The 21226-nt window shown below is 44.3% G+C and overlaps 1 protein-coding gene across 2 annotated transcripts in view; it reads left to right on the top strand.

The window, feature by feature from the left end:
• The window catches only part of ZFAT (zinc finger and AT-hook domain containing), a 187687-nt gene that overhangs the window by 40110 nt on the left and 126351 nt on the right, over window positions 1–21226 (top strand). For both annotated transcript variants that reach the window (XM_077271269.1, XM_077271270.1), the window contains exons 4-5: window positions 7950–8198; window positions 9974–10150. In XM_077271269.1, the coding sequence (XP_077127384.1) occupies window positions 7950–8198; window positions 9974–10150 (426 nt within the window). The remainder of the gene's footprint in view (window positions 1–7949; window positions 8199–9973; window positions 10151–21226) is intronic.

Genomic DNA, 21226 nt, shown 5'->3' with positions numbered 1-21226 from the left:
GAGAAAGCTTTGGCCCACAGCGCCCAATGCCCCTCTTAGATGCTCAACCCTGCTCCTCCAAAATCAGCTCTCCACCCTCCTGTCAAAATCACACCTCACCACCTGCACGCTCGACCCACTCCCGTCCCACCTCATCCCTAACCTTCCCACGGTCTTCATCCCAACCCTAACACACCTCTTCAACCTCTCACTCACAACAGGTGTCTCCCCCTCATCCTTTAAGCATGCCAAGATGACACCCATCGTCAAAAAGCCCTCCCTCGACCCATCCTCTGTGTCTAGCTGTCGCCCGATATCTCTTCTACCTTATGCCTACAAATTACTGGAACAACACTTCCATCTTGAACTCTCCTCCCACCTCTCCTTCTGCTCCCTCTTTCACCGGTTACAATCTGGCTTCCGACCCCATCACTCAACTGAAACTGCCCTAATTAAATTCATGAACGACCTACTAACTGCCAAGAGCAAACGACACTACTGTCCTCCTTCTCCTGGACCTGTCTTCTGCCTTTGACACTGTGGACTACTCCCTTCTGCTACAGATCCTCTCATCTCTTGGCATCACAGACTTGTCTCTATCCTGGATCTCGTCATATCTGACAGACCGGACATTCAGTGTCTCCCTCACCACCTCCTCACTTCGCCCCTTGTCTGTTGGTGTTCCTCAAGGCTCTGTTCTAGGACCCCTCTTCTCCATCTACACCTTCGGCCTGGGACAGCTCATAGAATCCCACGGTATGCAGTACCATCTCTGCGCTGATGACACGCCGACCTACCTATCCGGACCTGACCTCACCTCATTACTTACCAAAATCCCACACTGTCTGTCTGCTGTTTCAGCCTTCTTTTCTGCTCGCTGTCTAAAACTCAACATGGACAAAACAGAATTCATCATCTTTCCCCCATCTCACTCTACGCCTTGACAAGATCTATCCATCAATGTCAATGGCTGCTCACTTTCCCCAGTCCCACACGCCCGGTGCCTCGGCGTGATCCTCGACTCTGCCCTCTCTTTCAAGCCACATATCCAAGCCCTTGCCTCCTCCTGCCATCTCAAACCAAAAAATATTTCCCGGATCCGCGCATTCCTAGACTGCGACACCACAAAAACACTAGTGCACGCCCTTATCTCCAGCCTTGACTACTGCAACCTGCTACTCTCTGGCCTCCCCTCTAGCACTCTGGCACCATTCCAATCCATCCTACACTCTGTTGCCCGGCTAATCTACCTGTCTCCCCGCTATTCCCCAGCCTCTCCCCTATGCCAAGCCCTTCACTGGCTTCCTATCTTCCAGAGACTCCAGTGCAAAACCCTTACTATGACTGAAAAGCCATCCACAACCTGTCTCGTCCATACACCTGTGACATGGTCTCCCGGTACTTACCTACACGCAACCTCCGATCCTCTCAAGATCTCCTTCTCTACTCCTCTCTTATGTCTTCTTCCCACAACCGCATCCAAGACTTCTCCCGTGCTTTCCCCATACTCTGGAACTCTCTACCCCAACAGATCAGACTCTCACCTACCACAGAAACCTTCAAAAAGAACCTGAAGACCCACCTCTTCCGTCAAGCCTACAACCTGCAGTGATCCTCAACCTACTGAACCGCCGCACAGCCAGGTCTATCCTCTCCTAGTGTATCCTCACCCATCCCCTGCAGACTGTGAGCCCTCGCGTGCAGGGTCCTCTCTCCTTCTGTACCTGTGTGCCTTGTTTTTTACTCATGTTTAACCCCTTTCTGACATCTGACGTACTATCCCGTCGAGGTGGGGTGGGCTCGTATGACCACCGACGGGATAGTACGTCATACGCGATCGGCCGCGCTCACGGGGGGAGCGCGGCCGGGTGTCAGCTGCATATCGCAGCTGACATCCGGCACTATGTGCCAGGAGCGGTCACGGACCGCCCCGGCACATTAACCCCGGGCACACCGCGATCAAACATGATCGCGGTGTACCGGCGGTATAGGGAAGCATCGCGCAGGGAGGGGGCTCCCTGCGGGCTTCCCTGAGACCCCCGGAGCAACGCGATGTGATCGCGTTGCTCCGAGGGTCTCCTACCTCCCTCCTCGCCGCAGGTCCCGGATCCAAGATGGCCGCGGCATCCGGGTCCTGCAGGGAGGGAGGTGGCTTACCGAGTGCCTGCTCAGACAAGTGCCTGCCCCTGGGACAAAGTAAAAAAGTAAAAAAAAAAATCCCCGCGTGTGTAAAAAAAAATAAAAAAAAAAAATATATATATCCTAAATAAAGAAAAAAAAAAGAAAATATTATTCCCATAAATACATTTCTTTAGCTAAATAAAATAAAAAAACAATAAAAGTACACATATTTAGTATCGCCGCGTCCGTAACGACCCAACCTATAAAACTGCCCCACTAGTTAACCCCTTCAGTAAACACCGTAAGAAAAAAAAAAAAAAAAACGAGGCAAAAAACAACGCTTTATTATCATTCCGCCGAACAAAAAGTGGAATAACACGCGATCAAAAAGACGTATATAAATAACCATGGTACCGCTGAAAACGTCATCTTGTCCCGCAAAAAACGAGCCGCCATACAGCATCATCAGCAAAAAAATAAAAAAGTTATAGGCACGAGAATAAAGCGATACCAAAATAATTATTTTTTCTATAAAATAGTTTTTATCGTATAAAAGCGCCAAAACATAAAAAAATGATATAAATGAGATATCGCTGTAATCGTACTGACCCGAAGAATAAAACTGCTTTATCAATTTTACCAAACGCGGAACGGTATAAATGCCTCCCCCAAAAGATATTCATGAATAGCTGGTTTTTGATCACTCTGCCTCACAAAAATCGGAATAAAAAGCGATCAAAAAATGTCACGTGTCCGAAAATGTTACCAATAAAAACGTCAACTCGTTCCGCAAAAAACAAGATCTCACATAACTCTGTGGACTCAAATATGGAAAAATTACAGCTCTCAAAATGTGGTAACGCAAAAAATATTTTTTGCAATGAAAAGCGTCTTTCAGTGCATGACGGCTGCCAATCATAAAAATCCGCTAAAAAACCCGCTATAAAAGTAAATCAAACCCCCCTTCATCACCCCCTTAGTTAGGGAAAAATAAAAAAATTAAAAAATGTATTTATTTCCATTTTCCCATTAGGGTTAGGATTAGGGCTAGAGTTAGGGCTAGGGTTAGGGCTAGGGTTGGGGCTAGGGTTGGGGCTAGGGTTGGGGCTAGGGTTGGGGCTAGGGTTGGGGCTAGGGTTGGGGCTAGGGTTGGGGCTAGGGTTAGGGCTAGGGTTTGGGCTAGTGTTACGGCTAGTGTTACGGCTAGTGTTACGGCTAGTGTTACGGCTAGTGTTACGGCTAGTGTTAGGGCTAGTGATAGGGCTAGGGTTATTGCTAGGGTTAGGGTTAGGGCTAGGGTTGGGGCTAGGGTTGGGGCTAAAGATAGGGTTAGGGTTTGGATTACATTTACGGTTGGGAATAGGGTTGGGTGTGTCTGGGTTAGAGGAGTGGTTAGGGTTACCGTTGGGATTAGGGTTAGGGATGTGTTTGGATTAGGGTTTCAGTTATAATTGGGGGGTTTCCACTGTTTAGGCACATCAGGGGCTCTCCAAACGGGACGTGGCATCCGATCTGAATTCCAGCCAATTCTGCGTTGAAAAAGGAAAACAGTGCTCCTTCCCTTCAGAGCTCTCCCGTGTGCCCAAACAGGGGTTTACCCCAACATATGGGGTATCAGCGTACTCAGGACAAATTGGACATCATCTTTTGGGGTCCAATTTCTCCTGCTACCCTTGGGAAAATACAAAACTGGGGGCCAAAAAATAAGTTTTGTGGGAAAAAAATATTTTTTATTTTCACGGCTCTGCGTTGTAAACTGTAGTGAAACACTTGGGGGTTCAAAGTTCTCACAACACATCTAGATAAGTTCCTTGGGGGGTCTAGTTTCCGATATGGGGTCACTTGTGGGGGGTTTGTACTGTTTGGGTACATCAGGGGCTCTGCAAATGCAACGTGACGCCTGCAGACCAATCCATTTAAGTCTGCATTCCAAATGGCACTCCTTCCCTTCCGAGCTCTGTCATGCGCCCAAACAGTGGTTCCCCCCCACATATGGGGTATCAGCGTACTCAGGACAAATTGGACAACAACTTTTGGGGTCCAATTTATCCTGATACCCTTGTGAAAATACAAAACTGGGGGCTAAAAAAAATCATTTTTGTGAAAAAAAAAAAAGAATTTTTATTTTCACGGCTCTGCGTTATAAACTGTAGTGAAACACTTGGGGGTTCAAAGCTCTCAAAACACATCTAGATAAGTTCCTTAGGGGGTCTACTTTCCAAAATGGTGTCACTTGTGGGGGTTTTTAATGTTTAGGCACATCAGGGGCTCTCCAAACGCAACATGGCATCCCATCTTAATTCCAGTCAATTTTGCATTGAAAAGTAAAATAGCGCTCCTTCCCTTCCGAGCTCTGCTATGCGCCCAAACAGTGGTTTACCCCCACATATGGGGTATCGTCGTACTCAGGACAAATTGCACAACAACTTTTGTGGTCTAATTTCTTCTCTTACCCTTGGGGAAATAAAAAAATGGGGCGAAAAGATCATTTTTGTGAAAAAATATGATTTTTTATTTTTACGGCTCTGCATTATAAACTTCTGTGGAGCACTTGTTGGGTCAAAGTGCTCAACACACATCTAGATAAGTTCCTTAAGGGGTCTACTTTCCAAAATGGTGTCACTTGTGGGGGGTTTCAATGTTTAGGCACATCAGGGGCTCTCCAAATGCAACATGGCGTCCCATCTCAATTCCAGTCAATTTTGCATTGAAAAGTCAAATGGCGCTCCTTCCCTTCCGAGCTCTGCCATGCGCCCAAACAGTGGTTTACCCCCACATATGGGGTATCGGCGTACTCAGGACAAATTGTACAATATCTTTTGGGGTCCATTTTCTCCTGTTACCCTTGGTAAAATAAAACAAATTGGAGCTGAAATAAACTTTGTGTGAAAAAAAGTTAAATGTTCATTTTTATTTAAACATTCCAAAAATTCCTGTGAAACACCTGAAGGGTTAATAAACTTCTTGAATGTGGTTTTGAGTACCTTGAGGGGTGCAGTTTTTAGAATGGTGTCACACTTGGGTATTTTCTATCATATAGACCCCTCAAAATGACTTCAAATGAGATGTGGTCTCTAAAAAAAAAAAATGGTGGTGTAAAAATGAGAAATTGCTGGTCAACTTTTAACCCTTATAACTCCGTCACAAAAAAAAAATTTTGGTTCCAAAATTGTGCTGATGTAAAGTAGACATGTGGGAAATGTTACTTATTAAGTATTTTGCGTGACATATGTCTGTGATTTAAGGGCATAAAAATTCAAAGTTGGAAAATTGCGAAATTTTCAAAATTTTCGCCAAATATTCATTTTTTTCACAAATAAACGCAAGTTATATCGAAGAAATGTTACCACTATCATGAAGTACAATATGTCACGAGAAAACAATGTCAGAATCGCCAAGATCCGTTGAAGCGTTCGAGTTATAACCTCATAAAGGGACAGTGGTCAGAATTGTAAAAATTGGCCCGGTCATTAACGTGCAAACCACCCTTGGGGGTGAAGGGGTTAATGTATTTGTCTATATTTGCCCCCTTTTCACATGTAAAGCGCCATGGAATAAATGGCACTATAAAAATGTATAATAATAATAGTTATATTTTTGTACATAGGGGCAGTATTATAGTAGTTATATTCTTGTAAATAGGAGCATAATTATAGTAGTTACATCCCTGTACATTGGGGGCAGTATTATACTAGTTATATTCTTGTACGTGGGGCAGTATTATAGTAGTTATAGTCTTGTACATAGGGGCAGTATTATAGTAGTTATATTCTTGTACATAGGGGCAGTATTATAGTAGTTATATTCTTGTACATAGGGGCAGTATTATAGTAGTTATATTCTTGTACATAGGCGCAGTATTATAGTAGCTATATTCTTGTACATAGGGGCAGTATTATAGCAGTTATATTCTTGTACATAGGGGCAGTATTATAGTAGTTATATTCTTGTACATAGGAGCAGTATTATAGTAGTTATATTCTTGTACATAGGGGCAGTATTATAGTAGTTATATTCTTGTACATAGAAGCAGTATTATAGTAGTTATATTCTTGTACATAGGGGCAGTATTATAGTAGTTATATTCTTGTACATAGGGGCAGTATTATAGTAGTTATATTCTTGTATTCTTGTACATAGGGGCAGTATTATAGTAGTTATATTCTTGTACATAGGGGCAGTATTATAGTAGTTATATTCTTGTATTCTTGTACATAGGGGCAGTATTATAGTAGTTATATTCTTGTACATAGGGGCAGTATTATAGTAGTTATATTCTTATTACCATATAGTGTGCCACCAAGGTATAATTATCTATTCCACCCAAAGGTCCACTAATACTTATTCCCAAAAAGTGATCACACCTACATGGCATAAGCTTAAAAAGAGCATATAGACATATTTAAGTTACCTCAAGTCCGATCGGTGCCAGAGCCCGAAGAAGGCTGTCATAGCCGAAACGTGCGTAGGGGCTCTGGCACCGATCGGACTTGAGGTAACTTAAATATGTCTATATGCTCTTTTTAAGCTTATGCCATGTAGGTGTGATCACTTTTTGGGAATAAGTATTAGTGGACCTTTGGGTGGAATAGATAATTATACCTTGGTGGCACACTATATGGTAATAAGGACAATGTATGTATATACCTCAGGCTGATGGTGTTTTTTGTATTGGTACACATCATCTATTGTGTCTTCTGTCTTCCTTTTTAAATTTTGTCAATAAAGTTGTGTATTTTTGGTACAATTATGGTCTGAAGTCGTACTTTTTGTTTATAGGTTTATATAATTTATTAGTACGGGACTGTTATGCTGTAATATCTCCTGACGGGCACAGGGATTAATCCTATTGTTTTTCACCTGTGTTTTTGTTTGTCCTCTTGGTAATAGTTATATTCTTGTACATAGAGGCTGTATTATAGTAGTTATATTCTTGTACATAGGCGCAGTATTATAGTAGTTATATTCTTGTACATATGAGCAGTATTATAGTAGTTATATTCTTGTACATAGGGGCAGTATTATAGTAGTTATATTCTTGTACATAGGGGCAGTATTATAGTAGTTATATTCTTGTATATAGGGGCAGTATTATAGTAGTTATATTCTTGTACGTAGGAGCAGTATTATAATAGTTATATTCTTGTACATAGGGCCAGTATTATAGTAGTTATATTCTTGTACATAGGGGCAGTATTATAGTAGTTGTATTCTTGTACATAGGGGCAGTATTATAGTAGTTGTATTCTTGTACATATGGACAGTATTATAGTAATTATATTCTTGTACATAGGGGCTGTATTATAGTAGTTATATTCTTGTACATAGGAGCAGTATTATAGTAGTTATATTCTTGTACATAGGGGCAGTATTATAGTAGTTATATTCTTGTACATAGGAGCAGTATTATAGTAGTTATATTTTTGTACATAGGGACAGTATTATAGTAGTTATATTCTTGTACATAGGGGGCAGTATTATAGTAGTTATATTCTTGTACACAGGGGGCAGTATTATAGTAGTTATATTCTTGTACATAGGAGCAGTATTATAGTAGTTATATTCTTGTACATAGGGGGCAGTATTATAGTAGTTATATTCTTGTACACAGGGGGCAGTATTATAGTAGTTATATTCTTGTACATAGGGGCAGTATTATAGTAGTTATATTCTTGTACATAGGGAGCAGTATTATAGTAGTTATATTCTTGTACATAGGGGCAGTATTATAGTAGTTATATTCTTGTACATAGGGGCAGTAGTATAGTTAGTTATATTCTTGTACATAGGGGCAGTTCTTTAACATTTTTACATTCATTTTTCTGTTTTGCTTTTTATTTTCTTTGTAGAACTTTGCGTTGTAAAAAGAAAGCGAGGACGGCCTAAGGGTTCCACAAAGAAATCCATCGCTGATGAGGAGCCTGCAGAGAGCAATGGGAGCCATGCTAGAGATGATGTGGAGGAGGGTCGACCATCCCCGGAGCCTGTGCCAGACAGTTTGGAGTGTCGAAAGTGCAGCCGAACGTTCTCGAACATCAGACAGCTGAAAAAACACATCTGCATCATCGTGTTAAATGACGACGAAGATGTCGCTCACGGTGAGTAAGAAGCTTCTCTCTCCTTCATGCCACGTGCTCCTCTCATCCCTATAACCGCCTTTAAAACCTTTAAAGAGAATCACACAGCAATTTTTGATCTCCGATAAATATTTTTCTTCATTTACTACACTGGATAAATACCGTATATACTCAAGTATAAGCCGACCCGAGTATAAGCCGACCCCCCTAATTTTGCCACAAAAAACTGGGAAAACTTATTGACTCGAGTATAAGCCTAGGGTGGGAAATGCAGCAGCTACCAGTAAATGTCAAAAATAAAAATAGATACCAATAAAAGTAAAATTAATTGAGACATCAGTAGGTTAAGTGTTTTTGAATATCCATATTGAATCAGGAGCCCCATATAATGCTCCATCCAGTTCATGATGGGCCCCATAAGATGCTCCATATTAAAATATACCCCATATAATGCTGCACAAAGGTTAATAATGGCCCCATAAGATGCTCCATAGAAACATAAAATATACCCCATACAATGCTGCATAAAGCTTGATGGCCCCATAAAATGCTCCACACATTATGGCCCCATAAGATGCTCCATACATTATGGCCCCATATGATGCTCCTCATATATGCCCCATAAGATGCTCCTCGTATATGCCCCATAAGATGCTCCATAGATTGTGGCCCCATAAGATGCTCCATATATTATTCCCCAGAAGATGCTCCACACATTTGCCCCATTTGCTGGTACTGCGATTAAAATAAAAAAAATCACATACTCACCTCTCTTTGCTTAGGCCCCCGGCACTTGCGATAGTCACCTTCCTCGTTCCACCGCTGCGCGCTGCTCTGTCTTCCATCCTCTGCACTGACTGTTCAGGCAGAGGGCGGCGCGCACACTAATTGCGTCATCGCGCCCTCTGACCTGAACAGTCACAGCCAGAGGACGGAAGACAGAGCAGCTCGCAGCGGTGGAACGAGGAAGGTGACTATCGCGCAATGCTCACCTACCCCGTCATACTCACCTGCTCCCGGCACGGTCCCTGGCAGCATCTCACTGTCACATGGTCTCCGGGAGCCGGCGGCATCTTCCTGTGTTCAGCGGTCACGTACCGCTCATTACAGTAATGAATATGCGTGCATATTCATTACTGTAATGAGCGGTACCACATGACCGCTGAACACAGGAAGAGCAGCCCGGAGACCATGGGACATGCAGGGAAAGTGCCAGGAGCAGGTGAGTATGTGGCAGCCGCCGCTCCCCCTCACCCGCCGACCCCCCCGCCAACACTGACTCGCGTATAAGCCGAGAGGGTCACTTTCAGCCCAAAAAAGTGGGCTGAAAATCTCGGCTTATACTTGAGTATATACGGTATTTGTAGTTTTTTATAGATTGAACTTGTACAGATGTGCGATATTATGACCAATTAATCACTTAAAAACTTGTATCTGTAGTATTGATTTTAGTGGCTTGTTGCAGTTGGAGGTCGACCCTTGGGGTGGCCAAGGGTTCAGTTTTTTTTTTTCTTATGCATTTTAAAAACCGTATTTTACTCTTTTTTTTTTTTTTTGTAGTTCCCTTCTGGGACTATATTATTTTATGTAGCTGGCACCCGAGTTTTCTTTATAGGGTTCGGCCCCTCCGCCTGCTCCATAATATAGTATTGTCATTGAGCGGGAATGGGGTTAATATTTAAAGGGGCCTCTCTATTTTGTAAACTAATCTATTTTTCAGCTATGTCATTTCTAACTTCCGAGACCTCTTTACATGTGCACAGTGCGCTGACACCTGTCTTGTTTTTGTTTTAAAGCCAATGACTTTGAAGGGAAGTTTATTCTGCCCGATACGGAAAAGGAGAAAGAAAAACAGCCAAAGAGATCGCGCCTGCAGAAAACGGAGAAAGCGCCACAATCGAAAGACGCCGAGAAAAGCCAAGGGGTGAATCCCATCGTCAGCGTTCTCCTGACGGCTCACGAGGCAATTCCAGGTATCTATCTGCCCATCTGTCCTACCTGCTAATGGAAAGAACCAGGACCGTCAGTGCCCGGAGGGTTCGTGGGCTGTTAAAGGGGTCATTCTAAGTTAAAGGTTTCGGACTTGGATACTAATGGGGCTACGCCTTAGAACAGTAAGGGTCCAATTCCTGACAGCCGGACCCTCCGCTGCTCTGATACTGACGGCATGTGTGGAGCCATATGTGTGTCAGCCAGTCACAGTCACAAGTCCTAAAGTACTGAAGAGTGTGTGTATTTATGTGTGTGTGTATATATGTGTGTATATATATATATATATATATATATATATATATATATATATATATATAATCTACTATATAATTGTCTAATAATAATAATTTTTATTTATATAGCGCCAACATATTTCGCAGCACTTTACAATTAAGCGGGGACATGTACAGACAATAAAATCAATACAAGTTAAGACAATTTAAACTGTGACATTACAAGGAAATGGGGGGCCACAATAGGTAAAAAGTGATTATTTCAGGTCTGGCAATATAATATATATATATATTTTTTTTTTTCCTATAAAGCTGCATGATCCGGTCATCAGCCCGTGTGTTTAAGTGCAATAGTCAAGCATCAAGTGCAGTTATCATGTGCATGGAGGGTGTGGAGACAGATGATTAGTAGGGTGCAGATTTAGAGTGATATTTGGAAGGAGGGAACAGGGCAAAGTTAGTTTACTGAGTAGTTGATGTGGTAGGCTTGTTTGAAGAGATGGGTTTTTAAAGCGCATTTGAATAGGAAGGTGTTAGCATTACGATGGATGGGTGGTTCCTGCCCATCTCTCAGAGCCTGGGTCGATCTGGTGAATTCGATCATCCCGTATGAACGTACACTATATCAAAATAGAGGATGTCCAGGTAAATTCGAGAAGATCTGGGGTAGATGAAACTCCTCTTATAATACTTTGTAATCCCCATTAACTTGACAACCATGTGAGAGTTGGGCTCGTGGTTTGGGGGCATCACTTAAAGGGTGAAATCTGTATGGAACTTCCTTTTTGGCGGCGTACTATTAAAAGATAAAGTAGTTAAATGTTATATAATAGGTGATTTATAAGACATCAGTGATTCAACATGCACAGTTTGTTACTTTTGCAATATTTTTAGATATGATGATGCATTGCAACTATCTGTATTCCATACTGTAATTGATAATAACAAATGCAAACGTGTGTATTGTATAGTTTATTCTAGAATTAATAAACGAATTTAAAAAAGATGTCTAGTGAGCTTGAGGTGCGGCAGGGAAGGGGATCCAGGCACTGAGGAGATTGCGCTGAGATATCCTGATGTGGTTGATTTTTTTCTAGGAAATAAGTGGCCAGATACTCACCGCTGAGGTTGGTGATGGGGGCCTGTACTTTAGGTTTCAGGAGGGAGTTTAAGGTTTCAAAAAGTCGTTTTGGGTTGTTGGATAATGAGGTGATGAGGGTGGTGAAGTAGGATTGTTTGGCCAGAGAAAGGGCAGAGTTATAGGTTTTGAGCATGAACTTATAGTGGATGAAGTCTTCTGCTAAGAGAGACTTTCTCCACTGCCGCTCTGCACACCTTGAACAACGCTGAAGAAAGCGTGTTTGCATAGTGTGCCAGGGCTGCCGTTGTCTGTGTCGGGTCTTTCTGCGTGTAGAAGGTGCTGCGTCATCTAGGGCATTCTTCAGTGTATTATTGAAGTGTGACAATGCTAAGTCTGGACAGGAGAGGGAGGAGATGGGGGCTAAAGATGTGTGGAGAGGAGATTGTCTACAAGCTGCTTGGTATTAATGGTACGTGTATTCCGATAAGTGTGGTAAGTAGGGGTGTCCCAGGTGAGGAGACAATTCTTGACAGAGAAGGAAAGAAGGTTGTGGTCCGAGAGCGGGAGAGTGGAGTTCGTAAAGTCGTGCAGTGAACCGGGACGTGAGAAGACCAGGTCCAGAGTATTCCCGTCCTCGTGCGTAGGAGAATTAGTAAACTGTGAGAGGCCGAATGAAGAAGTTAGAGAAAGAAGATGAGCGGCAGATTGGGAGAGGGGATCATTGATGGGGATGTTAAAGTCTCCCATGATGAGGGTGGGGATGTCACAGGATAGGAAGTGAGTAAAGGTACCTTCAGATGAAGCGACGCTGCAGTGATAGCGACAACAATGCCGATCGCTGCAGCGTCGCTGTTTGATCGCTGGGGAGCTGTCACACAGACAGCTCTCCAGCGACCAACGATGCCGAGGTCCCCGGGTAACCAGGGTAAACATCGGGTTGCTAAGAGCAGGGCCGCGCTTAGTAACCCGATGTTTACCCTGGTTACCAGCGTAAAAGTAAAAAAAAACCAAACAGTACATACTCACCTGCGCGTCCCCCAGCGTCTGCTTCCTGACACTGACTGAGCTCCGGCCCTAACAGCACAGCGGTGACGTCACCGCTGTGCTTTCACTTTCACTTTTTGGAAGTGCATCTGAACAGCAAGGTGGATTGCTGTTGAGGGGAGATAGAGAGAAAAAAAAAAAAAAAAATCTATAAATCTTCAGCACAACGTGTGTGAGCGAGCTGAGTGTGACCTGAGCGTAAGTGTGAACGGCTGTAAGTGTGTGACTTGTGATTCAGTGACTTTGGAATCAGGGAGTTTCCAAGGGAGGAATTGCTTCTGTTTTTTTTTTTTTGGTTTAATTAATACTTTGTATTTATTTTTAATTAACGTTTCTGTGTGCTGCAATCCCCATTAGGAAATGTGCTCCACAATTGTTAATGCCATCCAGTGCACATCTTGCCACATGTATGCAGTCCTTGACCAGCCGGTCGAGGGTGCATACTGCTGTGCGAGATGTGAGCACATTGTGCATTTGGAAGCCCAGATTTTGGATCTAAATGTGCAGCTGGCAACACTGAGATCCATAGACAATATGGAGAGGAGTCTTCTGCTCACAGAGCAGACGCTCAATGGGATAGATGAGGGGGGGATGGTAGGATGGAGCTGCAGGACAGTGTGGCAGTTAGCTGGGTGACAGATAGAAGGCGGGGCAGAGGGAAGAGTGCCAGGGAGGCTAGTCCTGATCTGGCACACCACAATAAGTTTGCTAAGTTGGCGGATGAGGGGGGTGCCAGTACAGGGGTAGCACTGCTGCAGCCAGGCATGTCCTCTGAAAGCCGGAGGAGTGACTGCTCCAGTAAGGAGGGAAATAGGAGAGCAGGGCAGGCCAGACAGGTGCTGGTAGTGGGGGACTCAATTATCAGGGGAGCAGATAGGGCAATCTGTCACAAAGACAGGGATTGTCGGACGGTGTGCTGCCTACATGGCGCTCGAGTCCGACACATCGCTGATCGGGTGGACAGATTACTGGGAGGGGCTGGTGAGGACCCAGCGGTCATGGTGCACATTGGCACAAATGACAAAGTTAGAGGTAGGTGGAAGGTCCTTAAAGATTATTTCAGGGAATTAGGCTGCAAGCTGAAAGCAAGGACCTCCAACGTGGTATTTTCCGAAATACTGCCTGTACCACGTGCCACGCAAGAGAGACAACGGGAGATTAGGGAGGTTAATAAGTGGCTCAAGAATTGGTGTAGGAAGGAGGGGTTTGGGTTCCTGCAGAACTGGGCCGACTTCTCAGTTGGCTACAGGCTCTACGCTAGGGACGGGCTGCACCTCAATGGGGAAGGTGCAGCTGTGCTGGGGGAGAAAATGGCTAGAAGGTTGGAGTGTTTAATCTAGGGATGGGGGAGGGTATTCAATTTATAGGAGGGGAAGATAGTGCAGATAGAGACCTGGGCACAAATAAGGAAGTTGGGGGTGGCGGTGGCATGGGGGGTGGGGTTAGAACAGTTAGTAATTTAAGAAAGAATAGAGGTACAGAGAGTAACATCAAGTGCATGTATACTAATGCCAGAAGCCTCGCCAACAAAATGGACGAATTAGAACTAATGTTGTTGGAGCATAATTATGACATGGTGGGGATATCTGAGACGTGGCTGGATGAGAGCCATGACTGGGCTGTTAACTTGCAGGGCTATAGCCTGTTCAGAAATGACCGTACAGATAAGCGAGGGGGTGGGGTGTGTCTGTATGTAAAATCTTCCTTAAAACCCATCCTGCGTGATAATATAGGTGAATTTAATGAAAATGTGGAGTCCCTGTGGGTGGAGATAAGGGGAGGGGGAAAAAATAATAAATTACTGATAGGGGTTTGTTATAAATCTCCAAAACTAATGGAAGCAATGGAGAATATCCTCATAAAGCAAATAGATGAAGGTGCGACTCAAGGAGAAGTCATTATTATGGGGGACTTCAACTACCCTGAAATAGATTGGGGAACAGAAACCTGCAGTTCCAGTAAAGGTAATCGGTTTTTGACAACTATGAGAGACAATTACCTTTCACAACTGGTTCAGGACCCAACAAGGAGGGGGGCACTGCTAGACCTAATATTAACCAACAGGCCAGACCGCATATCAAATATAAGGGTTGGGGGTCACTTGGGGAATAGTGATCACAAAATAATAAGTTTTCATGTCTCCTTTAATAAGATGGGTAGTAGGGGGGTTACACGGACACTAAACTTCAGGAGGGCAAATTTCCAACGGATGAGAGAGGATCTTGGTGCAATTAACTGGGACGATATCCTGAGACACAAAAATACACAAAGAAAATGGGAGACGTTTATTAGCATCCTGGATAGGACCTGTGCACAGTATATACCGTATGGGAATAAACATACTAGAACTAGGAGGAAACCAATATGGCTAAATAGAGCTGTAAGGGGCGCAATAAGGGACAAAAAGAAAGCATTTAGAGAATTAAAGGAAGTAGGTAGTGAGGAGGCATTAAATAAATACAGAAAATTAAATAAATTCTGTAAAAAGCAAATCAAGGCAGCAAAGATTGAGACAGAGAGACTCATTGCCAGAGAGAGTAAAAATAATCCCAAAATATTCTTTAACTACATAAATAGTAAGAAACTAAAAAATGATAGTGTTGGCCCCCTTAAAAATAGTCTGGGTGAAATGGTGGATGAGGATGAGGAAAAAGCCAATATGCTAAATGACTTTTTTTCATCAGTATTTACAAAAGAAAATCCCATGGCAGCCAATATGACTAGTGATAATAATCCCCCATTAAATGTCACCTGCTTAACCCAGCAGGAAGTACAGCGGCGTCTAAAAATCACTAAAATTGACAAATCTCCGGGCCCGGATGGGATACACCCTCGAGTACTGCAGGAATTAAGTACAGTCATTGATAGACCATTATTTTTAATCTTTAAAGACTCCATAATAACAGGGTCTGTACCACAGGACTGGCGTATAGCAAATGTGGTGCCAATATTCAAAAAGGGGACAAAAACTGAACTCGGAAATTATAGGCCAGTAAGTTTAACCTCTACTGTGGGTAAAATCCTGGAGGGCATTCTAAGGGATGCTATGCTGGAGTGTTGTGAAATTGGATTTTGGGCTCCCCCGGTGGCCACTGGTGGAATTGAACTTGTGTGCATCATCCCCTCTGTTCACCTGTTCCCATCAGGATGTGGGAGTCGCTATTTAACCTTGCTCCTCTGTCACTTCCATGCCGGTCAACATTGTAATCAGAAGCCTTTCTGTGCATGTTCCTGCTACCAGACAACTTCCAGCTAAGTCGGACTTTTGTCCTTGTTTGTTTTTTGCATTTTGTTCCAGTTCACAGCTGCAGTTTCGTTTCTGTGTCTGGAAAGCTCTTGTGATCTGAAATTGCCACTCTGATGTTATGAGTTAATACTAGAGTCTTAAAGTAATTTCAGGATGGTGTATTGATAGGGTTTTCAGCTGACCATGAAAGTACCCTTTCTGTCTTCCTGCTATCTAGTAAGCGGACCTCGATTTTGCTAAACCAATTTTCATACTACGTTTGTCATTTTCATCTTAAATCACCGCCAATATATGTGGGGGCCTCTGTCTGCCTTTCGGGGAAATTTCTCTAGAGGTGAGCCAGGACTATATTTTCCTCTGCCAGGATTAGTTAGTCCTCCGGCCGGCGCTGGGCGTCTAGGGATAAAACGCAGGCTACGCTACCCGGCTACTGTTAGTTGTGCGGCAGGTTTAGTTCATGGTCAGTTTAAGTTTCCATCCTTCCAAGAGCTAGTTCCTATGTATGCTGGGCTATGTTCTCTTGCCATTGAGAACCATAACAGTTTGACCGGCCCACAAAGGGTTAAATTAATTGGCAGAGAAAGGAGAGAAAAAAGAAGTCTGCTGAAAATTTTTTTTTTTTTTTTTTTTTTTTCCTTCAGTTCTGAGTGTGCTTTCAATTGAATCACTTGCAAGTCTGCCTATATTGCAGCCTTCCTCTCTCTCTCTCCTTCTAATCCTGGAATGGCTCTGTGTTCACCTGTTTAAAATGGATATTCAGAGTTTAGCTGCAGGTTTGAATAATCTCACCACGAAAGTTCAAAATTTACAAGATTTTGTTGTTCATGTTCCTATATCTGAACCTAGAATTCCTTTGCCTGAATTTTTCTCGGGGAATAGATCTTGCTTTCAAAATTTCAAAAATAATTGCAAGTTGTTTTTGTCCCTGAAATCTCGCTCTGCTGGAGATCCTGCTCAGCAGGTCAGGATTGTGATTTCCTTGCTCCGGGGCGACCCTCAAGATTGGGCTTTTGCATTGGCTCCAGGGGATCCTGCGTTGCTCAATGTGGATGCGTTTTTTCTGGCCTTGGGGTTGCTTTATGAGGAACCTCATTTAGAGCTTCAGGCGGAAAAAGCCTTGATGTCCCTATCTCAGGGGCAAGATGAAGTTGAAATATACTGCCAAAAATTCCGTAAATGGTCTGTGCTTACTCAGTGGAATGAGTGCGCCCTGGCGGCGAATTTCAGAGAGGGTCTCTCTGATGCCGTTAAGGATGTTATGGTGGGGTTCCCTGTGCCTGCGGGTCTGAATGAGTCCATGACAATGGCTATCCAGATCGATAGACGTCTGCGGGAGCGCAAACCTGTGCACCATTTGGCGGTGTCTACTGAGAAGACGCCAGAGAATATGCAATGTGATAGAATTCTGTCCAGAAGCGAACGGCAGAATTTTAGACGAAAAAATGGGTTGTGCTTTTATTGTGGTGATTCAACTCATGTTATATCAGCATGCTCTAAGCGTACTAAGAAGCTTGATAAGTCAGTTTCAATTGGCACTTTTCAGTCTAAGTTTATTCTATCTGTGACCCTGATTTGTTCTTTATCATCTATTACCGCGGATGCCTATGTCGACTCTGGCGCCGCTTTGAGTCTTATGGATTGGTCCTTTGCCAAACGCTGTGGGTATGATTTAGAGCCTCTTGAAACTCCTATACCTCTGAAGGGGATTGACTCCACCCCATTGGCTAGTAATAAACCACAATACTGGACACAAGTAACTATGCGAATTAATCCGGATCATCAGGAGATTATTCGCTTTCTTGTGCTGTATAATCTACATGATGTGTTGGTGCTTGGATTGCCATGGCTGCAATCTCATAACCCAGTCCTCGACTGGAACGCTATGTCTGTGTTAAGCTGGGGATGTAAGGGGATGCATGGGGACGTACCTCTGGTTTCCATTTCGTCATCTATTCCCTCTGAGATTCCTGAATTCTTGTCTGACTATCGTGACGTTTTTGAAGAACCTAAGCTTGGTTCATTACCTCCGCACCGGGAGTGCGATTGTGCCATAGATTTGATTCCGGGTAGTAAATACCCTAAGGGTCGTTTATTTAATCTGTCTGTGCCTGAACATGCTGCTATGCGAGAATATATAAAGGAGTCCTTGGAAAAGGGACATATTCGTCCTTCGTCATCTCCCTTAGGAGCCGGTTTTTTCTTTGTGTCTAAGAAAGATGGCTCTTTGAGGCCGTGTATTGATTATCGGCTTTTGAATAAAATCACGGTTAAATATCAATATCCGTTGCCACTGCTGACTGATTTGTTTGCTCGCATAAAGGGGGCCAAGTGGTTCTCTAAGATAGATCTCCGTGGGGCGTATAATTTGGTGCGAATTAAGCAGGGGGATGAGTGGAAAACCGCATTTAATACGCCCGAGGGCCACTTTGAGTATTTGGTGATGCCTTTTGGCCTTTCAAATGCCCCTTCAGTCTTTCAGTCCTTTATGCATGACATTTTCCGTGATTATTTGGATAAATTTATGATCGTGTATCTGGATGATATTCTGATTTTTTCGGATGACTGGGACTCTCATGTCCAGCAGGTCAGGAGGGTTTTTCAGGTTTTGCGGTCTAATTCCTTGTGTGTGAAGGGTTCTAAGTGCGTTTTTGGGGTTCAAAAGATTTCCTTCTTGGGATACATTTTTTCCCCCTCTTCCATCGAGATGGATCCTGTCAAGGTTCGGGCTATTTGTGATTGGACGCAACCCTCTTCTCTTAAGAGTCTTCAGAAATTTTTGGGCTTTGCTAACTTTTATCGTCGATTTATTGCTGGTTTTTCTGATGTTGTTAAACCATTGACTGATTTGACTAAGAAGGGTGCTGATGTTGCTGATTGGTCCCCTGCTGCTGTGGAGGCCTTTCGGGAGCTTAAGCGCCGCTTTTCTTCCGCCCCTGTGTTGCGTCAGCCTGATGTTGCTCTTCCTTTTCAGGTTGAGGTCGACGCTTCTGAAATCGGAGCTGGGGCGGTTTTGTCGCAAAGAAGTTCCGACTGCTCCGTGATGAAACCTTGTGCTTTTTTTTCTCGTAAATTTTCGCCCGCCGAGCGGAATTATGATATTGGGAATCGAGAGCTTTTGGCCATGAAGTGGGCTTTTGAGGAGTGGCGTCATTGGCTTGAGGGGGCTAGACATCAGGTGGTGGTATTGACCGACCACAAAAATTTAATTTATCTTGAGTCCGCCAGACGCCTGAATCCTAGACAGGCGCGCTGGTCGTTGTTTTTCTCTCGGTTTAATTTTGTGGTGTCATACCTACCGGGTTCTAAGAATGTTAAGGCGGATGCCCTTTCTAGGAGTTTTGAGCCTGACTCCCCTGGTAATTCTGAACCTACAGGTATCCTTAAGGATGGAGTGATATTGTCTGCCGTTTCTCCAGACCTGCGGCGGGCCTTGCAGGATTTTCAGGCGGATAGACCTGATCGTTGCCCACCTGGTAGACTGTTTGTTCCTGATGATTGGACCAGTAAAGTCATTTCTGAGGTTCATTCTTCTGCGTTGGCAGGTCATCCTGGAATCTTTGGTACCAGGGATTTGGTGGCAAGGTCCTTCTGGTGGCCTTCCCTGTCACGAGATGTACGAGGCTTTGTGCAGTCTTGTGACGTTTGTGCTCGGGCCAAGCCTTGTTGTTCTCGGGCTAGTGGATTGTTGTTGCCCTTGCCTATCCCGAAGAGGCCTTGGACGCACATCTCGATGGATTTTATTTCGGATCTTCCTGTTTCTCAGAAGATGTCTGTCATCTGGGTGGTGTGTGACCGTTTCTCTAAGATGGTCCATTTGGTTCCCCTGCCTAAGTTGCCTTCTTCTTCCGATTTGGTTCCTCTGTTTTTTCAAAATGTGGTTCGTTTGCATGGTATTCCGGAGAATATCGTTTCTGACAGAGGAACCCAATTCGTGTCTAGATTTTGTCGGGCATTCTGTGCTAGGATGGGCATAGATTTGTCTTTCTCGTCTGCTTTCCATCCTCAGACTAATGGCCAGACCGAGCGGACGAATCAGACTTTGGAGACATATTTGAGGTGTTTTGTGTCTGCAGATCAGGATGATTGGGTTGCTTTTTTGCCTTTAGCGGAGTTTGCCCTCAATAATCGGGCCAGCTCTGCCACCTTGGTGTCTCCTTTTTTCTGTAATTCGGGGTTTCATCCTCGATTTTCCTCCGGTCAGGTGGAATCTTCGGATTGTCCTGGAGTGGATGCTGTGGTGGAGAGGTTGCATCAGATTTGGGGGCAGGTGGTGGACAATTTGAAGTTGTCCCAGGAGAAGACTCAGCTTTTTGCCAACCGCCGTCGTCGTGTTGGTCCTCGGCTTTGTGTCGGGGACTTGGTGTGGTTGTCTTCTCGTTTTGTCCCTATGAGGGTTTCTTCTCCTAAGTTTAAGCCTCGGTTCATCGGCCCGTACAAGATATTGGAGATTCTTAACCCTGTGTCCTTCCGTTTGGACCTCCCTGCATCTTTTTCTATTCATAATGTTTTTCATCGGTCATTGTTGCGCAGGTATGAGGTACCGGTTGTGCCTTCCGTTGAGCCTCCTGCTCCGGTGTTGGTTGAGGGCGAGTTGGAGTACGTTGTGGAAAAAATCTTGGACTCCCGTGTTTCCAGACGGAAACTCCAGTATCTGGTCAAATGGAAGGGATACGGTCAGGAGGATAATTCTTGGGTGACTGCCTCTGATGTTCATGCCTCCGATCTGGTCCGTGCCTTTCATAGGGCTCATCCTGATCGCCCTGGTGGTTCTGGTGAGGGTTCGGTGCCCCCTCCTTGAGGGGGGGGTACTGTTGTGAAATTGGATTTTGGGCTCCCCCGGTGGCCACTGGTGGAATTGAACTTGTGTGCATCATCCCCTCTGTTCACCTGTTCCCATCAGGATGTGGGAGTCGCTATTTAACCTTGCTCCTCTGTCACTTCCATGCCGGTCAACATTGTAATCAGAAGCCTTTCTGTGCATGTTCCTGCTACCAGACAACTTCCAGCTAAAGGCCCCGTCTCACATAGCGAGATCGCTAGCGAGATCGCTGCTGAGTCACAAGTTTTGTGACGCAACAGCGACCTCCATAGCGATCTCGCTATGTGTGACACGTACCAGCGATCAGGCCCCTGCTGCGAGATCGCTGGTCGTGTCAGAATGGCCTGGACCTTTTTTTGGTCGTTGAGGCCCCGCTGACATTGCTGAATCGGTGTGTGTGACACCGATCCAGCGATGTCTTCACTGGTAACCAGGGTAAACATCGGGTTACTAAGCGCAGGGCCGCGCTTAGTAACCCGATGTTTACCCTGGTTACCAAAAAAAACAAACAGTACATACTCGCCTTTCGGTGTCCCTTGCCGTCTGCTTCCTGCTCTCACTGACTCCCGGCCGTACAGTGAGAAGTGAGAGCAGCAGTGACGTCACCGCTGCGCTCTGCTCTCACAGTACGGC

This window comes from Ranitomeya variabilis, chromosome 6 (genome assembly GCF_051348905.1).
Source record: "Ranitomeya variabilis isolate aRanVar5 chromosome 6, aRanVar5.hap1, whole genome shotgun sequence".
NCBI classification, from domain to species: Eukaryota; Metazoa; Chordata; class Amphibia; order Anura; family Dendrobatidae; genus Ranitomeya; species Ranitomeya variabilis.
This window is presented reverse-complemented; position numbering and strand designations above follow the sequence as displayed.